Here is a 21,088-nt window from a genome sequence, read left to right on the forward strand (position 1 = left end):
AACAGTTAAATGGAAATCTATGAATTTCATAAAAAATGAGAGCATTTTATTAATAGAACTACATACGAAAATAACCGCCAAGATCCATTATTTCCGGCGAATTCAAAAGTTTCTACACTGGAGGCTACTTCTACTTCTAACACCACCGTCATTAGTTTGACTATCCTGTGACTGTTTCGAAAGCTGAGAGCTGAAGCTCTTTGGCTTGTTGTAAGAAAGTTTTATAAAAAATCCAAACGAATTATAATGTTTCCTTGTTTTCTGATAAAGTTTACCAACTCTTCATGATAAAAATAAACATGAGTCTCATGGTTATATTTAGTCCAAATAATTATGACGTCTGGCAAGGCTATTTTTATTTTTTTTCTATGACGCCAATAGCCTTGCCATAGACTAGGTTATATTTATCATTCTATTTCTAACACCAGCTCTTCATTAGAGACAATTGGCTGACTTGCTATAGTATCCCATGAGCAGCTGATGGTTTAATGTAACCCTCTTGCTGCCGAGTTTTTCCCTTGATTTGTCATGTTAAAATTATCTAAACGTTTTACATTTGGGACGCTACAAAACTGGTGTCCATCTGTAGAATAATAAAATAGAGAATAGAAGTGGGGAATGTGTCAAAGAGACAACAACCTGACCACAGAACAGACAACTGTCAGCAAAAGGTCACCAATAGGTCTTCAATGCAGCGAAAAGTTCCCGCACCCAGAGGCGTCCCTCAGCTGGCCCCTACACACAAATATATATACTAGTTTAGTGATAATGAAAATGATACTTAACTCCAAATTATACACAAGAAACTAAAATTAAAAATTATAACAAAGGCCAGAGGCTTCTGACTTGGGACAGGCGCAAAAATGCAGCAGGGTTGACATGTTTTATATGAGACTTAAACTTATTTACACTTTGGTATTTAGCTGAATTTTGTCTCCTTATGACAGAATAACCTTCTGATGTCAAGCAACATTACTTTTTAATAGTCTATTTGCCAATTCCTGTAATTGACCCTATAATTAGAGATCCCTTTTTAGTTGTCTCCCTTATGAGGGACATATTAATTAGTATTTACAATGGAGAGCTAGAAGAAAGAGCAAGTTTACCTGTGTGTAATATAAGTCATCTTTAACATGTTTAAGGTTTTCAAATCTTTTAATTGCATTAATTTGTTGTTAACCCTTTCGCCGATGAGTCCTGTTTTACAGGGATTCACGCTTCAGACAGCTGACAATGAGTCCTGTTTTACAGGGATTGTAATACCTCTTTTATATTTCCCGCTGAAAACAGTGCAAACATGAGTTATCTTTCTTTGTTGAATACTCGGATGAAAGTGTAAACATGACGCTTTCATTTATGGAAAACCGTGTCAAAATCAGAGGAAATTTACGGAATTTAAGAGAATTTGCAATGAGGGGAAATTTTTTTTGAAAGAATATGGAAGAATTGAAGCCAAACTAGTATACTTTTTTTACTTGAATGTAGTTTTATGTACAAAACACTTGGAATGGACATCGTTCAGTGTAAGGAATTTGTACAGCCTCATTAAATTTTGCAAAATTTTGCCGTTTTGGGTTGAAAAATTATGATTATGGGTCAAGGAGCCGAATTTTGGGAATTTCACCTAGATAGATAATGCCGAAAATTCGAAAATATGAATATTTTAATTTTTATGAAGAAAAAATTATCAAAACATGAACAAAACTGTAAACATGGTGTTATTTATGATTTAAAGACACAAATAACTACAGACAAGTTTTTATTGATATTTATTATTAAGATCTCCCTCCAGTCAGGGGTACTACTTCTACAAGTGTATTTAATTTACTTGAAGAAGTAAAAAAAATATACACATATAAGTAAATAAATAATGTTGGAATAATCTCCCCTTAATTTTCTAAAAAATAAATAAATTTTTCTTACAATCCCACAAAAATCCTCAAGTTTTTAGATGTAAAATCATGCCTTTAATGATTTTTCCTAGGTTAGCTCAAATTTTTTTATTAAAGTTCAATGTTTCATCTCATTAATTCATCAAAGAAACTGATTGAGCAAAGATCTTGTATATTTGCGCAAGGCAATTTCAATTTAGGCAATCAAAAATTGCTCCTTTGGGTCTTGTAAATAAGCAGTGATATGAAGATAACAGTCAAATGGGATTTTCATTGTCCTTGAAATTACACTTAAATGATTAGTAAAGACATCTGTAAAGGGTACTTAATTTAAAATTCTAGTAGAGCAAAGAAATCTTAAGAATTCAAGAAATATAGAAAGGATGATTTTTTTACTTATGCAAGTAAAAAAATCTGAATGCCTAAGGGACATAACTAAGCCTATTTTTTTTTTATCTATACAAGTAAATAAAATTCACTTGTATAAGTATCCTACAAATTTACTTATATGTGTATATGGACCATAATTTGGTATTCAGCCTTTGGTTTCTTTTTGTATCCTTTTTTATAAGTTCTAAAATTTTAACTTTTATTTTGTGGGTTGTGTTGGTGTTAGAATAGTATGAATGGAACAATTGAGTTTTTCGAGAAAAAATTAATACATTTTGATTCACCGTTTACGTGACAGGAAACCAAACAGGAAACCAATCTTTATTTTCTTTATTTTGCACAATATAATTCAAAAGGCATAAATAAACACCATTACTAGTGTTACTTGCTTCATGTTAATATTTAAAATCTATTTTCAATGTTATATTAAAGTTTTTTTTAAACGTGACAGGAAACCATAAGAAACCGAAAGCATTTTTTTAGTTTTATTTTATTGCAAAATCTGCTTAAAATAATCTGAACAGTATACTTTTTCTTAAAATCCATCTTAAATGTAACAGTATTATAAAACTCCTAAATATGTGCTTGTTTTGAAAACAATTAGTACAATTTATTCAGAATTTTCCATATTTTCTTCATTGATACAGGATACCATAATCGTTGTATCTTGATGTTTTGGCCAAAAAAATATATTTATATTTGGTTTTGAAATTCCAGTTATATAAAATTTATTCCAAATCATTGGCAATGTAAAATTCTTTAAATCCAGTAAAGAAAAAAACTTTTAACTTGGAATTAAAATCTTTAAAATAGGCACCATGTGATATTTGTGAACTGTACACCATCTACATGGTTTCCACATTTTAACCTACTTTAGTGGGCTAAAATCAATAAAGTACTTCCTTTCAAGTCATGTCTGGTAAAACTTTACTTTTCCTTTGACAAGTTTATTGCGTTTCTGAAAAGTGTTTGCAGAACATGAATAAAAAAAAATAATTAAAAATTGTGACAAAGTTACCAACTTTGTACATTCCTAGTGTAACGGTATATTAACATGCATTTTTCATTTAATTATCTTTATTCACCTAAAATATCCAGTAATATTTACTGCTGAAGCAAAATCAATCCAACGAACATCGGCACCATGATAAGAGACGTAATTTCGATTGAATTTTCCAAGGACCCTTTACATCGTTATTGGGAAACGTAGTGTGTTTAAACGTCGGTCAAATTTGAAATAGATTTTGTCAAGTCATTGGGCATTTATTTTCACACAAGATCGTATGTAACATTATGCACATAGGAATAATAATAGACCCCCGGCGCAATCTCTTTGAAAATTGTATTTTCCTTTTTTAAACAAGTCGAAACAAGTCTACAGATTATGTTTGCTAACATCCTGTTGGAAACAAAAACAATGTTTAGAACTAGTATATCGTATGTCCGGCTGTAAGGGCGTGATCACATGTTAGTCACATGTTTCACGTATGACCGGAAATGATTAGAACTTAAGGACAAAAACAATTTTAATAAATAACTGGACTTCTGTTTCGTGTGAAATGTAACGCATAACGATAACGTCATTTTCTTACTTAATTATTACGAAGATCAAAACAAGAATGTAAATCATCTCTGATTTACCTGTTTGAACATCTCGCGAGAGTTCATATTTGCATATTGTTTTTAAGAATTCTATTACAACAAAGCAGATTACATCATCTAAAATTTGCGTTACGAAATCGGACACAAAAATCACGCCACTGTTCTTACATCTGCTACATAAATACTTATAGTTCTCGGCATTTTCTTCTCACTATTCTTATTGGTCGATGTTCTTTGTTATTTGAAAGCAAAAGTTACGAATTTGCCGGTGACGATTATCTATAAATCAGTCAGCGTTATGCTCTTCGGAAGCAAAAAGTAACGCGAGAAACGACACAAAAATACGGTTGTAGAATCTTTGAAATTCGTATATTTCAATTTTTTTTCTGGGGAAGAGTAGCATACACTTGTATGTTAATAAAAATAATGGCATCTTTAGATGTAGTTACAGCTTTTCTTATAGTAATTCAAATTTTATCACTTTTCTATAGTTATAGGAAACGGAGCCCAATAGCAAATTATGGTCCATATTTTTTTTTACTTCTTCAAGTAAATAAAATACACTTGTACAAGTAGTACCCCTGACTGCCCTCTTGAGTAAAAGTAGCCTGGGAAGCCATCGTCTCAGAGTAGCTTCTGTCTGGGCAGCTATTGGTGAAAGGGTTAAGCTAAATACTTTTGACATCAGAAATTATTTTTTATGAAAAGTTAGTTAAATGGCTGAAACATCATTTTCAATTCATCATGCTTTGTATTGGCCATGTTGTCAAAAGCCAATTTTGTCCCGTATAGAAACAGCCTAAGACTGACAAAGGGAAGTAATCTGTTTAAAACGTGTGTAATAACAGAATCAATTCGGTAATTTGCAAATGGACTATTGTGATGTCAATCTTTTAGAATTAAGATGTCAAAGTTTACAGGACCTGGTATGATTTTACATAATGGCAGACAAATTTACATACAAGTGTATTTATACATTTATAGTCTATATCGTTTCCCCAGGGAATACGTGAATTAAGGAATAAAACGTTGCATGTTCTAATAATGTAATCGATCTATATAAGCCCAAGTATACAAGTGACACGTCACAAAGTTTTGACGTTACAATATAAGACCTAAGTGACGTTCCCGTGTTGTGTTCGCGCCATATTTACAACATTTTCTATACTAAGGGGACTGGTCATTTATAGCCAGTCACATGACTTTATAGCAAATCATTTCACATTTACGAAGTGTTCTTCATAACTTTATGTTCAAATTCAACAAAAAATCGTTTTTATACGACCGCAAAAATTAAAAAAAATTTGGTTGTATATTGGTATCATGTCATCGTCCGAAGACGGATTGTTTCCGGATAATTACTTTTGAATAAGTAATATGAAATCAATGAAATTTTAACACAATGTTAATAACCACAAAAGAAAGCTTGGGATTGTTTTTGGGGGTTATGGTCCCAAAGGTTTAGGAATTAGGGGCCCAAAACAGCATTTATCTAGTTTCATGACAATAAGTTGTGCATAAGTATTTCAATAACTCTGAAATTGTACCACAATGTTCATACCATTAAGTAGAAGGTTGGGATTTATTTTAAGGGTTATGGGGCAAACAGTCTAGGAATTCAGGGCCAAAAAGGGGCCAAAAACAAGCATTTTTGAAGTTTTGGGACAAGAACTTATGTTTAACTGTATGGATCTCTCTTACATTATACCACAATGTTCCATATAAGGTGTCAGTTTATATCCCTGAACATTTAGGAATAAGGGGCCAAAAAGAAGCATTTTTCTAGTTTACAGACAATAACTTGTGTTGAAGTGTATGGATCTTTCTGAAATTATACTACAAGGTTTCTTACTACAAAGGAAAGGCTGAAATTGAGTTTTGGGGTTCTTGCTCCTAGGGGGTTTCAACAAGTGAGGGCCCAAATAAGCATTTGTGTAGTTTTTAGTCAATTACTTGTGTTTAAGTGTATAAATCTCTCTGAAATTATACCACAAGTTTCCATACTACAAAGGGATGGTTATATAGGGTAATGGATCAAATCATTAAGCAATTTAATCGGGGCAAAAAGGGGAGGAAACCAGGGTTTTTCTGGTTAAAGGCAGTGTAAGGGAGGTAATCCAATTCCAATTAAAATTCAAAGAATACTGTTATATGTTGGATTACTTGATTACCTCCCTGACACTGCTTGAAAATTATGTTAAAGAACGTGATAATTGTCTTGAGATGTGTAGCTGTAAATTTATTTTTAGAAGTCACTGTCAATTAATATTAATTTTAATCATGACTAAGTTATTTTATATTTTGATACTTTATGATGAACATGTATTTAAATGAGTAGTTATTGTTGCCAACTTAATTTAAATTTGAATTGAGATTATTTTTGAAATAAGGGATTGGAGGAGGTGAGAAAAACAAATGGAGATGGATGGATGGGGGGTGGGGGGTGGGGGGGGGGGTAAAATTTTTCTCATTTCAGATTTCAAAAATTAAAAAGAATATTTCTTCAAATATATTTTTTGAGGGGATTTATATTCAACAGCATAGTGTATTGCTCAAATGCAAAAAAAAAAATATTTTAAGTTCATTAGACCACATTCATTCTGTGTCAGAAACCTTTGCTGTGTCAACTATTTAATCACAATATCCAAATTCAGAGCTGTATCAAGCTTGAATGTCGTGTCCATACTTGCCCCAACAGTTCAGGGTTTGACCTCTGCGGTCGTATAAAGCTGTGCCCTGTGGAGCATCTGGTTCAAGGTTATGATCTGAATAATTTGTGAAGGTTCATCATTACCTTTTAGCAAATATATGGCCATATTTACACCACAAAATTATCTCTGTACAGACAAACCTGTGCACCTGGAAAAGTTTTGGAGTTTGGCTGGACCTAGATAAATAAAACAAAAATGCAAGTCATGATTGACTACAATTGGGAATGAGTCTTCTATGTTATTTTGAAAGCCTGGTAAAAGAAGAAAAGAAGAAGAAAGTGAAGACATGGAAGATGGAAATAAAAATACAAAAATGCCCAAAACATTACACAATCAACTAATGGGAACATAATTTCCAAGTACAATGTCAGCAAAAAGTTCCAAAACGCCAAATAAATGTTTGAAATGTGTTTTTACAGGAAGTTATTTTTAATGCATTGCAAATCTATTTCTTTTGCATTAGGTTCAAGTTGTTATGGTTGTAGCAGATGCAGATAGTCCTGGTCCTGTCAGGAAAAGAGCCAAGTTATCATTGAAATTTCTCAAAAGAGGCTCAACTGATTCAACAACCAATACCCCAACATCAGTCAGCGAGAAGAAAGAGCCTTTAATTGCAAGGTATAAACTCAATTACATTTGTATTTCTTATCCTATCCCAACTAAAATAGTTTTTTCAGAAGAGGTAAGTTTTCACACTTGATTATACATGTATTTGATTTATGGATATGCAACATTGATAGCCAGTATTTACGCTGAAAAAAAATCTAATTTAATTCTGAATGATATAAATATACAGGGTTATTATTTCTTTAATTTTTGCTCATTATGTATTTGCACTCTTTTTGCATTTTCCAAGATATTTCCAAATGGTGAAGATTATTCAAAACCTCATAAGAAAATATGAATATATATATAAAAAATTTACCTGTATTTATAAGTATATTACTATTCACTCTTTCAAGTAAAAAAAAAAAAATTGATTGACAATTGTTCAAGGAGTACCTCTGACTGACATACCTGCCAACATTTCAAAATGCTCATGTGGGTACTATGTGCAAGATGGTCCTACAAAACCTTTAAAGAGGCCTTCAAATTTATTTTAATATTGGTTATTTTTGCTTCTCGATACTTTAACAAACCTATAACCATGACCATTGATTGTTTTGTTTTTAATTGTGGACAAAGTTGTTCTTTAAAAATTTCCAAATAGGAGCCTCCATTGGGGAAATGCCCGAAAATAGTCACAGTTGGCAAGTATGAACTAACTGAAAAATGATAAGTGTATTTTAACACATTTTTACACATTATATAAAGTTGAATAAATATGAAAAAGAACATGTCGTATGATTGTCAATGAGATAACTCTTCCCAAAAAACTATATGACACAAAAATTAATAACTATTGGTCACTGTATGGCCTTCAACACAGAGCAAAGCCCATACCACATAGTCAGCTATTAAAGCCCCGGAAATGACAAATGTAAAACAAGTCATACAACAAAACTAACAGCCTAATTTTAAGGCTGGATTAACACATCAATGAATTTTGTCAACATAACCTTTACTACTGTTAAAATTATTAATTATTTTATATATGAATGATGGAATGTTTCAATATATACAGTAATTATATAATGAACACTGATAGAATTATTTACATCATGTACATATATATAATTTGATTTAGGGAAGTGAGTGATGATATAACAGAGAAGAATGTTTCTTTTGATGGAGATACCAGCATTACTGAAAGTTCTGTAGTTCCTGCTGTTTCATCTTTAGAAAATTTAGGTATTTTTATGAATGCATCCATCTGGTATTATGGCTTAAACAAACACAAATTTTGTCAAGGGGCAGGAGGTTTTATATTCAATCCCCAACTGGGTTAAACAGAAAATTAAAAAAATGGAATTGAGGAGTATGAAAAAAGTCTGTGTGGTTGTCTGGAAAATAATGTGCTTGTGTAAGGTGATATGTCATCAGGTAACCTTGTGAATAACCATTTGAATAACTGGCTCAATATGTCAGTCTAGTACAAAGCAGATTTTTTTAAAAATAACATTCATATATATGCTCTTTGCGTGATCTACATGTAATAATTGCCACTGGACATTTAACACCAAATAATTGTCATAAGTGTTAGTTTTGAAAAATTACTGTTGCTTTCTTCCATATATGACAGGTCAAACCAGTTAACCTTTTGTTTATCTTTCTTTTTGTCAGGTAATACCTGTTTTCTGAACAGTGTCCTACAGATACTCAGATTTACACCAAGATTTCTGGACAGATTAGATGATTTATACCAAGAATTAGTACAAACTGAAAAGTTACAGAAACAAGATAAACAGCTAAAGGTTACTATGTATTCTGTGTTATGCTACTGACCAGTGGAGACCCTATGTGGTAGTCATGGTGTTTAAAAAATTGCAAATTATTGATTTAACATAAATTTTATATAAAGACCAGGATTTTTTTCAATGTATTACTGGGACTTGTAAAATGTCTTCTACTGAGGTAAAAGTCCACAGAAATTTGAAGTTTTCATTTCAGTAAATTTATCATAATTAATCTTTTACAATAGAGATACAAAATCAAAGAGGATATCATGACTAGGTATGTTTATCATTACAGGGAGATGAAGATGAAGACTATAAAACACCACAGACTTGTGAACTTGTCAAATATTTGTACAAGGTTGGCTATATTTTATTTTATTTTTTATTCTTATCAGTACAAAGTCTTGTAAATGAATAAACCAATAAAAATAGTTATAGGAATTATAAAAAAGAAACTTGGTACAAAGAACTTTCATGCAGTGGGCATGTTGCAATTAATGGCACTGATAACATTTTATAATATTGTTATAATGCTACTGTTAAGCAACAATAATTATGTAAGTGAGATTGCACCATTTCGTAAGACTCCACTTTCAAGTACTAGATTGCCATTTACATCAGAATAGTCTCAATGAAACACCCAACCAGCAAGTTTTATTAATAGGTAACAGATTGTATTAAAAAGTACTGCACAAGTAGATAGCTACAGTAGTGAAATGGGATATTGTAGATTAATAAGTTGTTTATATTGGAGGAATACAAGTCTTTGTTAATCTGCTTTCTCTGGAAAAGAAAAAACTGAATTTGTATTTTTATTACAGTTGTACAGAACTATGGAACGACAAGAGGAAAAACATCATGATATAGCTACAGAAGATGTTATGTCTATGGCAATCAAACCAGAGAAAATTTTGGGTGCAATCAGGTTAGAATTTCATTAGTTTGTCTACAAAAATATATACCACTTAAAACCATGAAAACTGGATATTTTGCCATTTCTATTTTCAGTTTTATGACATACAAATTGAAGAACAAAGAAATACTGAGTGTCTGAATGTCAGCTTGTATTTGTTCCACCAAACAAGTCCCACTGGAAAATTTGTTATAAACAATGTCAAAGTATATGCTCCTGTTGGAACAAATATTCTATACCCTTTATTCCATAAGGAACAAATACTGATTTATATGTTCCAATGGAAATGATATTACAGAATATTTCTTCCACTTGGAACTTATATTATGAAGGAACTTCTATTTCGTGACACATTTCTTCACAGAGTATATTTTATATCAATGGTTAATATCAGTAATGTTTATGAACATTTCAAAACAATTGACAAATAATTGTTTTTTAGGAAGTTATGCAAATTCTATTGAAAAAAATTTCACTGAAAGCATGTTTACCTCTGCATTTTTTTATATTTTTTTATGTAAACAAAAAAATAAAATGATTGGAGTTATTGCCCTTGGACAGATAACATATGGTGCTGCAGAAGAGGACATTGGAAAATTGTTCTGTAAAGTATATGGGTAGTATATATGTGAAGGTATATACTATAGTTTATGTTGCAAATAGAAGATTGTGTCATATTTAATTTTGTGCAAACAACATTCAGTCTACAGATAATTTATAGTAATTTGAAATTTAAAAAAGTAATTGGTTTATATTTTTTTCAGGGAGCTGAATCCAATGTTTGAGGGAAGTTTACAACATGATGCCCAGGAATTATTGAGGTGCATCCTATGTTATCTACAAGATGCAGAAAAGGAAATTTTAAAATTAAAGAATTCTATTCAACCAGTGAAATTACCAAATACCAACAAATTAATGAATCCCATAATGCAAAGTTTTATATCAGCAGGAAAAGAAGAGAAGTCAAAAAGGGATTGTTCCATTTCTCATTCTGAAAATATCAGCCAAGATTTATTTCATAAACCTTTTATCTCCACCGAAGAAAATTGCAATAAAACAGATTTACTTGAACAAATTGATGAAAGTGAAAGTGCTATGACTGGAGGGAGTGTTGAAATTATCTCCCCTGAAAAAGTGCCAGAATGTCAAATTGCAGACATACCTCTTGAAACCAAAGGATCTGATTGTATAAGTATTAAAAGACAGAGAAAAAAGAACTCAATGGTCAATGGAAATAGTGAAAATATTATGTGTGATGGGAAAGAAAATGGTGTAGTATGCATCTCAGACATTTCAGGGGAAAATGACTCACAGAAAGATAATCAGCTATCTATAATGGCTATGTTAAAGGGAAGTGCTAGTTGTAAAAGATTGGGTATGAGGGGAGCAGTGCTGAAGAACAGAATGAATATTAACAATAGCAACAACACTGAGGAACATCTAATGTCAAATCAAGAAAGAGAGCTGTTGTCCTGTATTGATGGGGTACATGGTACTGAATACACTATGGAAACAAATGAAAATTCAAGTCCTGAAACAAATTCTTTTAATGGAGAAAATTTTAAAGAAAGAGCTTCACCTTCCAAATATTCTTGCATCAGAAAACCTTTACTTAGTAATGGGTTATCAGATGCAAAAATTTCACCATTATCTGAAGGGTCTTTTAATTTAAAAAATTCACCGATGAAAAATGGACTTTTGAATTTAAAGAATTCACCTCTGAAAAATGGAATGCCAGTTGTTAAACTTGAAAATTGTGACCATGTATGTGATAGTCCTAAAAAATCTGTCAGTGCAGCATATGCAACACAAACATTGACTCCAACACATTCACCAAAGAATAGAGTTCTCTCTGCTATGGCAAAACTAGATTTCTCTGATCAAAACAATACAAGTACTAAAAAAAAAGATTTTGTAGAGAAATTATTCATGGGGACACTGATGTTAAGAACAAAATGTACAGAATGTGAATTTTCTCGAGAAAAAATAGAGGAGTTTCATGATATTAGTGTTGCTGTTCGAAAAGAAAATATTGAGACGAGTGATGATGAAGATGATGCCAAAGAGGAAAACTGCCAATCAGGTACTACAATTAGGTACAATAGGGGACAATTAGGTACATGCAAAGATCAATTAACATGATTAAAAGGCCATACAAAACCAATTCTCAGTTCTCAATATGTAGGCAAACTCAAGGACATTATCTTTTCCATCAATAAAAACTGGCCACCACGAAATAGCCTAAATGCGGTGCTATATACATGACATAGTGGGGTTATTACACCAAAAATCAAATCAAATCAAGGACAGTAACTCCAAAACCTTTCTGACATCTTGTGCAGTTACTCAGCATCTACACAGAGTATATTTCTTTGTTAAGTTAATGAGATAAACATGATAAAAGGTTAAACTCTTATTTTAAAAAGTCATCATAGTTGTAAAACCAGAAAAAAGGGTTTATTATTTGACCTTGAAAGGAATATTTGAATCTAACCAATATACATGTACAAGTAAATAATATTTACATCTTCGAGTATATCAAGTATGCATGTATATAAAAGACTTTGTGTAGGTATTACACTTGACTGACATACAGGGGGACATATATACATGCATGTAACATCATCACAACAGAAAATAACTGTCTGGTGAATGTTTTATAGACTCCTCAGTTTGCCTTATGTCTATAGTTCTCCCCCTCCAAGATTGATAGAGTATATAGCTAACAGATTTATTTTATACAAAATTGAGTTGAGGAAAACTTGAACTCCGATACCCGTACATGAAACTTTCAGACTAAAATACTAAAATACATTGAATATAAATTGCAGATGATGAAGAAGATGATAAAGATCCATCATTACCAAAGCTACTGGAGTCATTCTGTGAAGTAGAAAGATTAAAGGGAGATAACAAGTATTTCTGTGACAAATGTCAACACCATGTTGAGGCTGAAAGATCATTACATTATAATGTCTTACCTGATGTACTATCGGTTCATCTAAAAAGATTTTCTACAGCATCAGGGTAAGTAAAATACACAATTTTATAGGAATTAATAATTATATGAATTACAGGACGATAACACAATTTTATTTAAATTATCTTTAAGTTTTGTCTAACAGTCTTAAAAGGTTGAAAAAATTCAAAATTTCATATTATTTTTGGATCCTCAATGCTCTTCAACTTTGTACTAGTTTGGCTTTATAAATGTTTTGATTTGAGCGTCACTGATGAGTCTTTGTAGACGAAACATGTGTTTTTTTTTAGTACTACATGTACTATGCTGAATTATTAAACCATGCAAACGTCAAAAAATTGTTTATAGATATTTTAATAGTGTATAGTTGTTGTTAATTCAAAAAATTAATTTAATGTTTTTATTGATAAATTTAAAATGGGACATAAAGACCATGATGACATCTGTAAATCTAAAACTCTTATTTTGATTTCTACTGGTTGCTTACTATAAATACAGTATGGGTTTTACGCATTGTTAAAGGCTGAATGGTGACCTGAAGATGCAATTATATTATCTGATTTATATGTATTATCATGATTATATATTATTTTGTTATTCTTATTTAATTTACTTGACTGTGTTACAGTAAAGTTTGAATGGATTTTTTTCAGGATATTTGGCTATATGTCTAAGATAAATGACCATGTAAGGATACCACTGTCATTGCCTTGTTTAAGACACAAATGTCCAAGTCCATGCAGTAGATCTGATCATAGGTAAGTATACCTAAACAATATCTGATCAGGTAAACGTTATTCAGAACAAGTCATAGTGAGAACTGTCCTTGATTTTAGGCAATTGAACCTTCATTATGTCCATTTTAGATCTTGTGTCCCTGCTTCTTTTATAAGAATCTGACAATATCTGTTCTACATTCTGTTCTGGTAATTATAACATTAGCCTATGAAATTTCTAAATCTAAAGGTTTTGCAAAACAGAAAGTAGATGAGAGCATTATCAGATACTTGTGAGCAGGATCTGTATTTGAATTAGGTTTTTGTAAGGGTGGCCTTTATTGTTAAGTTGAATGTCTAATTTTTGTGTTCAGGAACAGTTAATAGTTATCAAAGGATATCAAAGGTACCAGGCTTATAATTTAATACTCCACACACACGTTTCTTCTACATAAGACTCATCAGTGATCTCAGATCAAAATATATAAAAAGCAAAACAAGTACAAAGATGAGCATTTATGCCCGAAAATTCCAAAAAGTTGTGCCAAATACGGCTAGGGGTATCTATGCCTGGGATAAGAAAATCCATAGTATTTTGAATAATTCATACTTTTGCAAACAGTAAATTTATAAGGATGACCATATAATTGATATTCATGTCAACACCAAAGTGCTGACTTCTGGGCTGGTGAAATCCTCAGGAATAAATGTCCACCAGCAGTGGCATGAACCGTATATGCAGCCCCTAATAATTAAAATATTTTAGTAACATGTTACACATGTCATGAGTAGTAACAATGGTCCATACAAATGGATGAATAAGACCTAGTATTTGTTCAAAGAAACAAATCTTTATATAATTTATGGATGTATGTAACTCAATATTTAGCTTTAATAACCTACAATAAATGATGTTTTTGTCATTTTAGTAGTAATTACCTTACAGTCAACACATATAAATAGGGTGTTATAATCCTTGCTTGGAATTGATCATATTTAAAAGTCCTACATGAGAATAATGTATAGGGTATTATTTGTGTCTAATTCATTTTTGTCGAGCCTGCGACTTTAGTTGCAGAAAGCTCGACATAGGGATATAGTGATCAGGCGGCGGCAGCTTTAGCTAACTTCTTAACAGCTTTATATTTTAGAAGGTAGAAGACCTGGATGCTTCATACTTTGTATATGAATGCCTCATGTTAGGAAGTTTCCGTCAGTCACATGTCCAATGTCCTTGACCTCATTTTCATGGTTCAGTGACTACTAAAAAAAATAAGTTAAGATTTTTGTAAATTCTCTCTTATTATAAGTAATAGGAGAACTATATTTGGTATGTGCGTACCTGCGAAGACCTCTGCCCGTCAGACAGTTTTTACTTGACCTCGACCTCATTTCATGGATCAGTGAACAAGGTTAAGTTTTGGTGGTCAAGTCCATATTTCAGATACTATAAGCAATATGTCTAGTATATTTGGTGTATGGGAGGACTGTAAGGTGTACATGTCCAACTGGTGGGTTTCATCTGACCTTGACCTCATTTTCATAGTTCAGTGGTTATAGTTAAGTTTTTGTGTTTTGGTCTGTTTTTCTTATACTGTATGCAATAGGTCTACTATCTTTGGTGTATGGAATGATTGTAAGGTGTACATGTCTAGCTGGCATGTGTCATCTGACCTTGACCTCATTTTCATGGTTCAGTGGTCAAAGTTAAGTTTTTGAGTTTTGGTCTTTTTTTCTAATACTATATGCAATAGGTCAACTATATTTGGTGTATGGAAATATTACAATCTATATGTCAGTTGCGCAGGTTTTATTTGACCTTGACCTCATTTTCATATCATTGCTCCGAGTTAAGTTTTTGTGTTTTGGTCTGGGTTTTTTTAAAACTATAAGCAAATTAGGTCAACTATATTTGTTGTATTGAATAATTGTTAGCTGTACATGCCTGCCTGGCTTGGTTCATCTGACCTTGACCTCATTTTCATGGTTCATTGGTCAATGTATAGTTATCTTGGTTAATGTTTAGTTTATGTGACAGTTGTAATAAAGCTTTATATTAAGGACTATCAACATGATATCAATGATTATTAAAGAAGGCGAGACATTTCAGCGAGTGCATTCTTGTTAATACATTGTATTATATGCATAAATTTATACATGTTTTTTTTAAATTTATACATGTTTTTTTTAAATTTATTTAAGAATTGAATGCTTCTTTTTGTAACTTCATCATTGTTCATTGGGGTGTAAAAGCATTGACCAAAGTTCATTTTGTATGAAGTGGGGAAGCACTTCATTCTAAAAATGTGTGCACTGTCAACGCTTTTACAACCCTATGAAGTTACAAAAAGAAGCATTCGATACATTTTTTAGCAAGGATCATGAAAAAAACGATTTTTATCAAGTTTTTATTTAATTTACCTGTGCACTTTATTGTGGGACCCGTGTCATCATGAATGATAAATTTTATTTAAGAATTGAATGCTTCTTTTTGTAAATTTATTGGGTTGTAAAAGCGTTGACCGAAGTACATTTTGTATGAAGCGCGGAAGCGCTTCATTCTAAAAATGTACGCACGGTCAACGCTTTTACAACCCTATAAAGTTACAAAAAGAAGCATTCAATACTTATAATTACATTTTTTAGCTATGATTATGAAAACACGAATTTTATATATTTTATTATTTAATTCACCTGTGCACTTTATTGTTGGAGCACGTGTTATCATTAATGAAAAGTTGTATTGAGCAATGCAACTGCTTACGGAATAACACGAGATGTGCAGTTAGCCAATCAGAATAAAATATTATAATGAAACATACATCTGATGTAATTATTGAGTAATGAAGTTGAATAAGGAATAACGTGAGCTTGCAGTGTAGCCAATCAGAATAACGTATTATAATGAAACATACATCTAATGTAACTATTAATTGTCATGATTTTTTTTGCAGGTACAGATTATATGGCTTGATAGCCCATGCAGGAGTGACATTGACCTCAGGACATTATCTGACTTATGTCCGTGTATTTCATTCTGTACAAGAATCATCAGGATCTCAGGAGTATTCCTCTCCATCCACCTCCAAATCTCCAGCCTTAAATAGGAGCACACTAACTTCATACAACTCTCAGTCGCAAAGAGCTTTGTCAGAGTCACCCCGTGGAGACAACCTGTCAAAGTTTGTCAAGATTCCATCTCAGAAGTATGAGGATTGTTGGCTACAATGTGATGATGAGTCGGTTAAAGTATACTCTGAAGAAAAATTCTGCAGTATGTTGCAAGATGGATCTCTGTTAGGGACCCCATATGTTCTGTTTTATCACAAACAAAACAGAGTTAAGATCAGTTAGGAGAACCAAAACATAAATACTTTACAAAGACTAGATTGTTTTAACAATAGCAGTAGTATTTTTGTCAAAACTTAATAGAAAATAACATTTAAGTTGTAAATTTACTGTTCAACATTGTTCAAATAGACTTGTATTTATGATGTTTAAGTCTTTAATATTTGCTAGCTAGTAGACCTAGTTCAACTGAGTGATCTGAAATAAATGTACTGCAAAGTTAACATACATCAAATTAAGTTGAAGCCAAACATGTTCTATTATTTAAGATTAAGTGCAATTCTTGTTTTTTGATCAGACATAAGGCATGATAATGTTTTACATTTAAACTGGTTCAAAACCATTGTTATGTGCATGTACATGATATACGGTAACATCATTTCATTATTTTGGGTAAAAGTCTGTAGAGAATTAGAATTGAGTTTGAAACAATTCACATACAATTATTAAACTTTCAATATTAAAATCAATCAAAAGATGTAAAGCAGGAAAGACATTTATATAGTGTGCACTTTTATTCATCTTGCCATTTACATTTACAGTAGCTCTTAATTGGGATTTTGTCGCAATTTAAACTTACTATTTCAAACATTTTTAAAAGCGAATTTAGGAATAATATTTCACTATAAGCATGATAAGACATGTAAGAAGTAAGTTGATGCAATTTCTCCAAAATGAGATAAACATTGCTGATGTGTTATTGGCTCATATGTCTTATTAATAATTATTCAACCTCATTTGAACCCATATTTATGCGACCTTTCTTGCAACACTATTCGAGAGATGTGTGAAACATGTTTTTGGTCAAACAATTATCTACTTCTTTTTTAGTCCATGACCTGAAATCAAACAGACTTGGAAAATTGTTATATATACTATTGCTTATGTTTATATTTATATCTATATTGACACAATGTCATAGACCATCAGCATTTTGTAAAGGTCCTGTTGCATTTTTATGCCCCACCTACGATAGTAGAGAGGCATTATGTTTTCTGGTCTGTGCGTCCGTTCGTCTGTCCGTCCGTCCGTTTGTCCGTTCGTTCGTTCGTCCGTCTGTCCCGCTTCAGGTTAAAGTTTTTGGTCAAGGTAGTTTTTGATGAAGTTGAAGTCCAATCAACTTGAAACTTAGTACACATGTTCCTTATGATATGGTCTTTCTAATTTTAAAGCCAAATTAATTTTTTGACCCCAATTTCACAGTCCACTGAACATAGAAAATGAAAGTGCATGTTTCAGGTTAAAGTTTTTGGTCAAGGTAGTTTTTGATGAAGTTGAAGTCCAATCAACTTGAAACTTAGTACACATGTTCCCCATGATATTATCTTTCTAATTTTAATGCCTAATTATATTTTTTATCCAATTTCACGGTCCATTGAACATGGAAAATAAAAGTGTGAGTGGGGCTTCGTGTACTTTGGACACATTCTTGTTCAGAAGTCAATTTGGTTGTTAATTTATTTTTAATACATTTAGATGGCAGCTTGTCATAAAGTCTTTATCAGGTTTAAGTAAAAAGTGCATTGAAGGTCAAAATTGTAATTTTGCATTTGATTTTAAAAGTTTGCCTCTTATGATCATATGCACTTAGTTTTAAGTTGATATAAAACCACAATGTAATGGTAAAATACTAAAAACCAAACATTATAACCCTAGGATGTTCTTATTTTTACACTTTTACTTTTGTATGCTCATTGGACCGTGAACTTTGCTTCAAAACCGTTATATGGTATACAATTTAAATTTTTTACATCATAATTAACAAGGGCTAGCAATTTCAAGCTAAAGGAAACTACTGATACCTTTACCAAAACAACAGAACAAGCTGAAGGAGGGAAAACCACTGATCAAAACTGAACCAAACAAGAAACAGATTATGTCAGTATTATACAGTAGTAGCTTGCTACGTGGTATGGGTTTTATTCATTTGTGAAGGCTGTACAATGACCTATAGTTGTTAAGTTCTACATCATTTGACCTCTAGTGGAGAGTTGTCTTATTGGTTATCATACCATTACCTATTTGTATGAAGATACTATTTACAGATTCTGAAACCTCTGGTTTTGTTAAGATATATATAGATGTGTGATTTAGGGGTAATGTTTTAACTCTGTTTGTGTTTATTGATGTTAAAAACATGTAGCTGTAGTTGTATACTGTATGGTGACTTTATGTTTAAAACCCTTTAGTAATTAAATTTTTCATTTGTATTGATGATTTGGTTTAACTAATATCTTGTTCGCAATCTGTAGTTGGTAAAAAGAAATTTGTGTAAAAAAAGATGTAATTATTTGAAAAAATGTGCCAACTAAATACTGGCCTTTCATTATTTATTGCATTGTTTTTTTATTTCCTTGATGCAAACCACTTTTCACAATGTAAATCATATAACGTGTTTGTCAATATGAATCACTACATGTATCATCTTGTATATAATGTAATCTAGATCTGATATATTGTATCACATTAAAATATGAATCAGAAGCAATAAATATTACATTTGTCAGTTACTTATTGTGTAATTTCTTAAAAAGAAATAAAAGTTTGTTTTATTTACTTTATCTTTCAACATTATTGGTTTTCCTTTTTTAGCTCACCTGGCCCGAAGGGCCAAGTGAGCTTTTCTCATCACTTGGCGTCCGTCGTCCGTCGTCCGTCGTCCGTCGTTAACTTTTACAAAAATCTTCTCCTCTGAAACTACTGGACCAAATTAAACCAAACTTGGCCACAATCATCATTGGGGTATCTAGTTTAAAAATTGTGTCCGGTGACCCGCCCAACCAACCAAGATGGCCGCCATGGCTAAAAATAGAACATAGGGGTAAAATGCAGTTTTTGGCTTATAACTCAAAAACCAAAGCATTTAGAGCAAATCTGACATGGGGTAAAATTGTTTATCAGGTCAAGATCTATCTGCCCTGAAATTTTCAGATGAATCGGACAACCCGTTGATAGGTTGCTGCCCCTGAATTGGTAATTTTGAGAAAATTTTGCTGTTTTTGGTTATTATCTTGAATATTATTATAGATAGAGATAAACTGTGAACAACAAAAATATTCAACAAAGTAAGATCTACAAATAAGTCAACATGACCAAAATGGTCTGTTGACCCCTTTAGAAGTTATTGCCCTTTATAGTCAATTTTTAACCATTTTTCGTAAATCTTAATTATCTTTTACAAAAATCTTCTCCTCTGAAACTACTGGACCAAATTAAACCAAACTTGGCCACAATCATCATTGGGGTATCTAGTTTAAAAATTGTGTCCGGTGATCCGGCCAACCAACCAAGATGGCCGCCATGGCTAAAAATAGAACATAGGGGTAAAATGCAGTTTTTGGCTTATCACTCAAAAACCGAAGCATTTAGAGCAAATCTGACATGTAGTAAAATTGTTTATCAGGTCAAGATCTATCTGCCCTGAAATTTTGAGATGAATCGGACAACTCGTTGATAGGTTGCTGCCCCTGAATTGGTAATTTTAAGGAAATTTTGCTGTTTTTGATTATTATCTTGAATATTATTATAGATAGAGATAAACTGTAAACAGCAAAAATGTTCAGCTAAGTAAGATCTACAAATAAGTCAACATGACCAAAATGGTCTGTTGACCCCTTTAGGAGTTATTGCCCTTTATAGTCAATTTTTAACCATTTTTCGTAAATCTTAGTTATCTTTTACAAAAATCTTCTCCTCTGAAACTACTGGACCAAATTAAACCAAACTTGGCCACAATCATCATTGGGGTATCTAGTTTAAAAATTGTGTCCGGTGACCCGGCCAACCAATCAAGATGGCCGCCATGGCTAAAAATAGAACATAGGGGTAAAATGCAGTTTTTGGCTTATCACTCAAAAACCAAAGCATTTAGAGCAAATCTGACATGTGGTAGAATTGCTTATCAGGTCAAGATCTATCTGCAACAACAAAAGAAAGAGAGTTTTTAATGACCTCAGCTGGCTATACAACCCTTGCACAATCAACTGAATTTTGCAGAAATCATTAATAGGATAGATTGCCCTTATATGATAATTTTTTATTACCTTTTTGGTTTTTTTGGCAAAGTGGGGGGGGGGTTGCGCAACAACAAAACTACTTCACAACTTTCTCATTACTTTGCATTTCTTGTTAGATAAATTGTACAAAAATTCTCCCCTGAAACAACTGTTGAATTTAAACAAACTTGGTTTAAATCACCAC

General features: G+C 32.0%; 1 protein-coding gene across 1 annotated transcript; it reads left to right on the top strand.

The window, feature by feature from the left end:
* Positions 1 to 73: 73 nt before the first annotated feature.
* LOC139513053 (ubiquitin carboxyl-terminal hydrolase 1-like) lies at positions 74 to 19,444 on the top strand. The gene is made up of 11 exons (XM_071301165.1): positions 74 to 210; positions 7,059 to 7,213; positions 8,283 to 8,386; positions 8,819 to 8,949; positions 9,227 to 9,289; positions 9,753 to 9,856; positions 10,609 to 11,927; positions 12,676 to 12,871; positions 13,478 to 13,582; positions 16,495 to 17,848; positions 18,326 to 19,444. The coding sequence occupies exons 2-10, from the start codon at positions 7,071 to 7,073 to the stop codon at positions 16,892 to 16,894; spliced, it is 2,565 nt and encodes an 854-aa protein (XP_071157266.1). The 5' UTR covers positions 74 to 210; positions 7,059 to 7,070; the 3' UTR covers positions 16,895 to 17,848; positions 18,326 to 19,444.
* The last annotated feature ends 1,644 nt before the right edge of the window (positions 19,445 to 21,088 follow it).

This window comes from Mytilus edulis, chromosome 2, assembly GCF_963676685.1.
Source record: "Mytilus edulis chromosome 2, xbMytEdul2.2, whole genome shotgun sequence".
NCBI classification, from domain to species: Eukaryota; Metazoa; Mollusca; class Bivalvia; order Mytilida; family Mytilidae; genus Mytilus; species Mytilus edulis.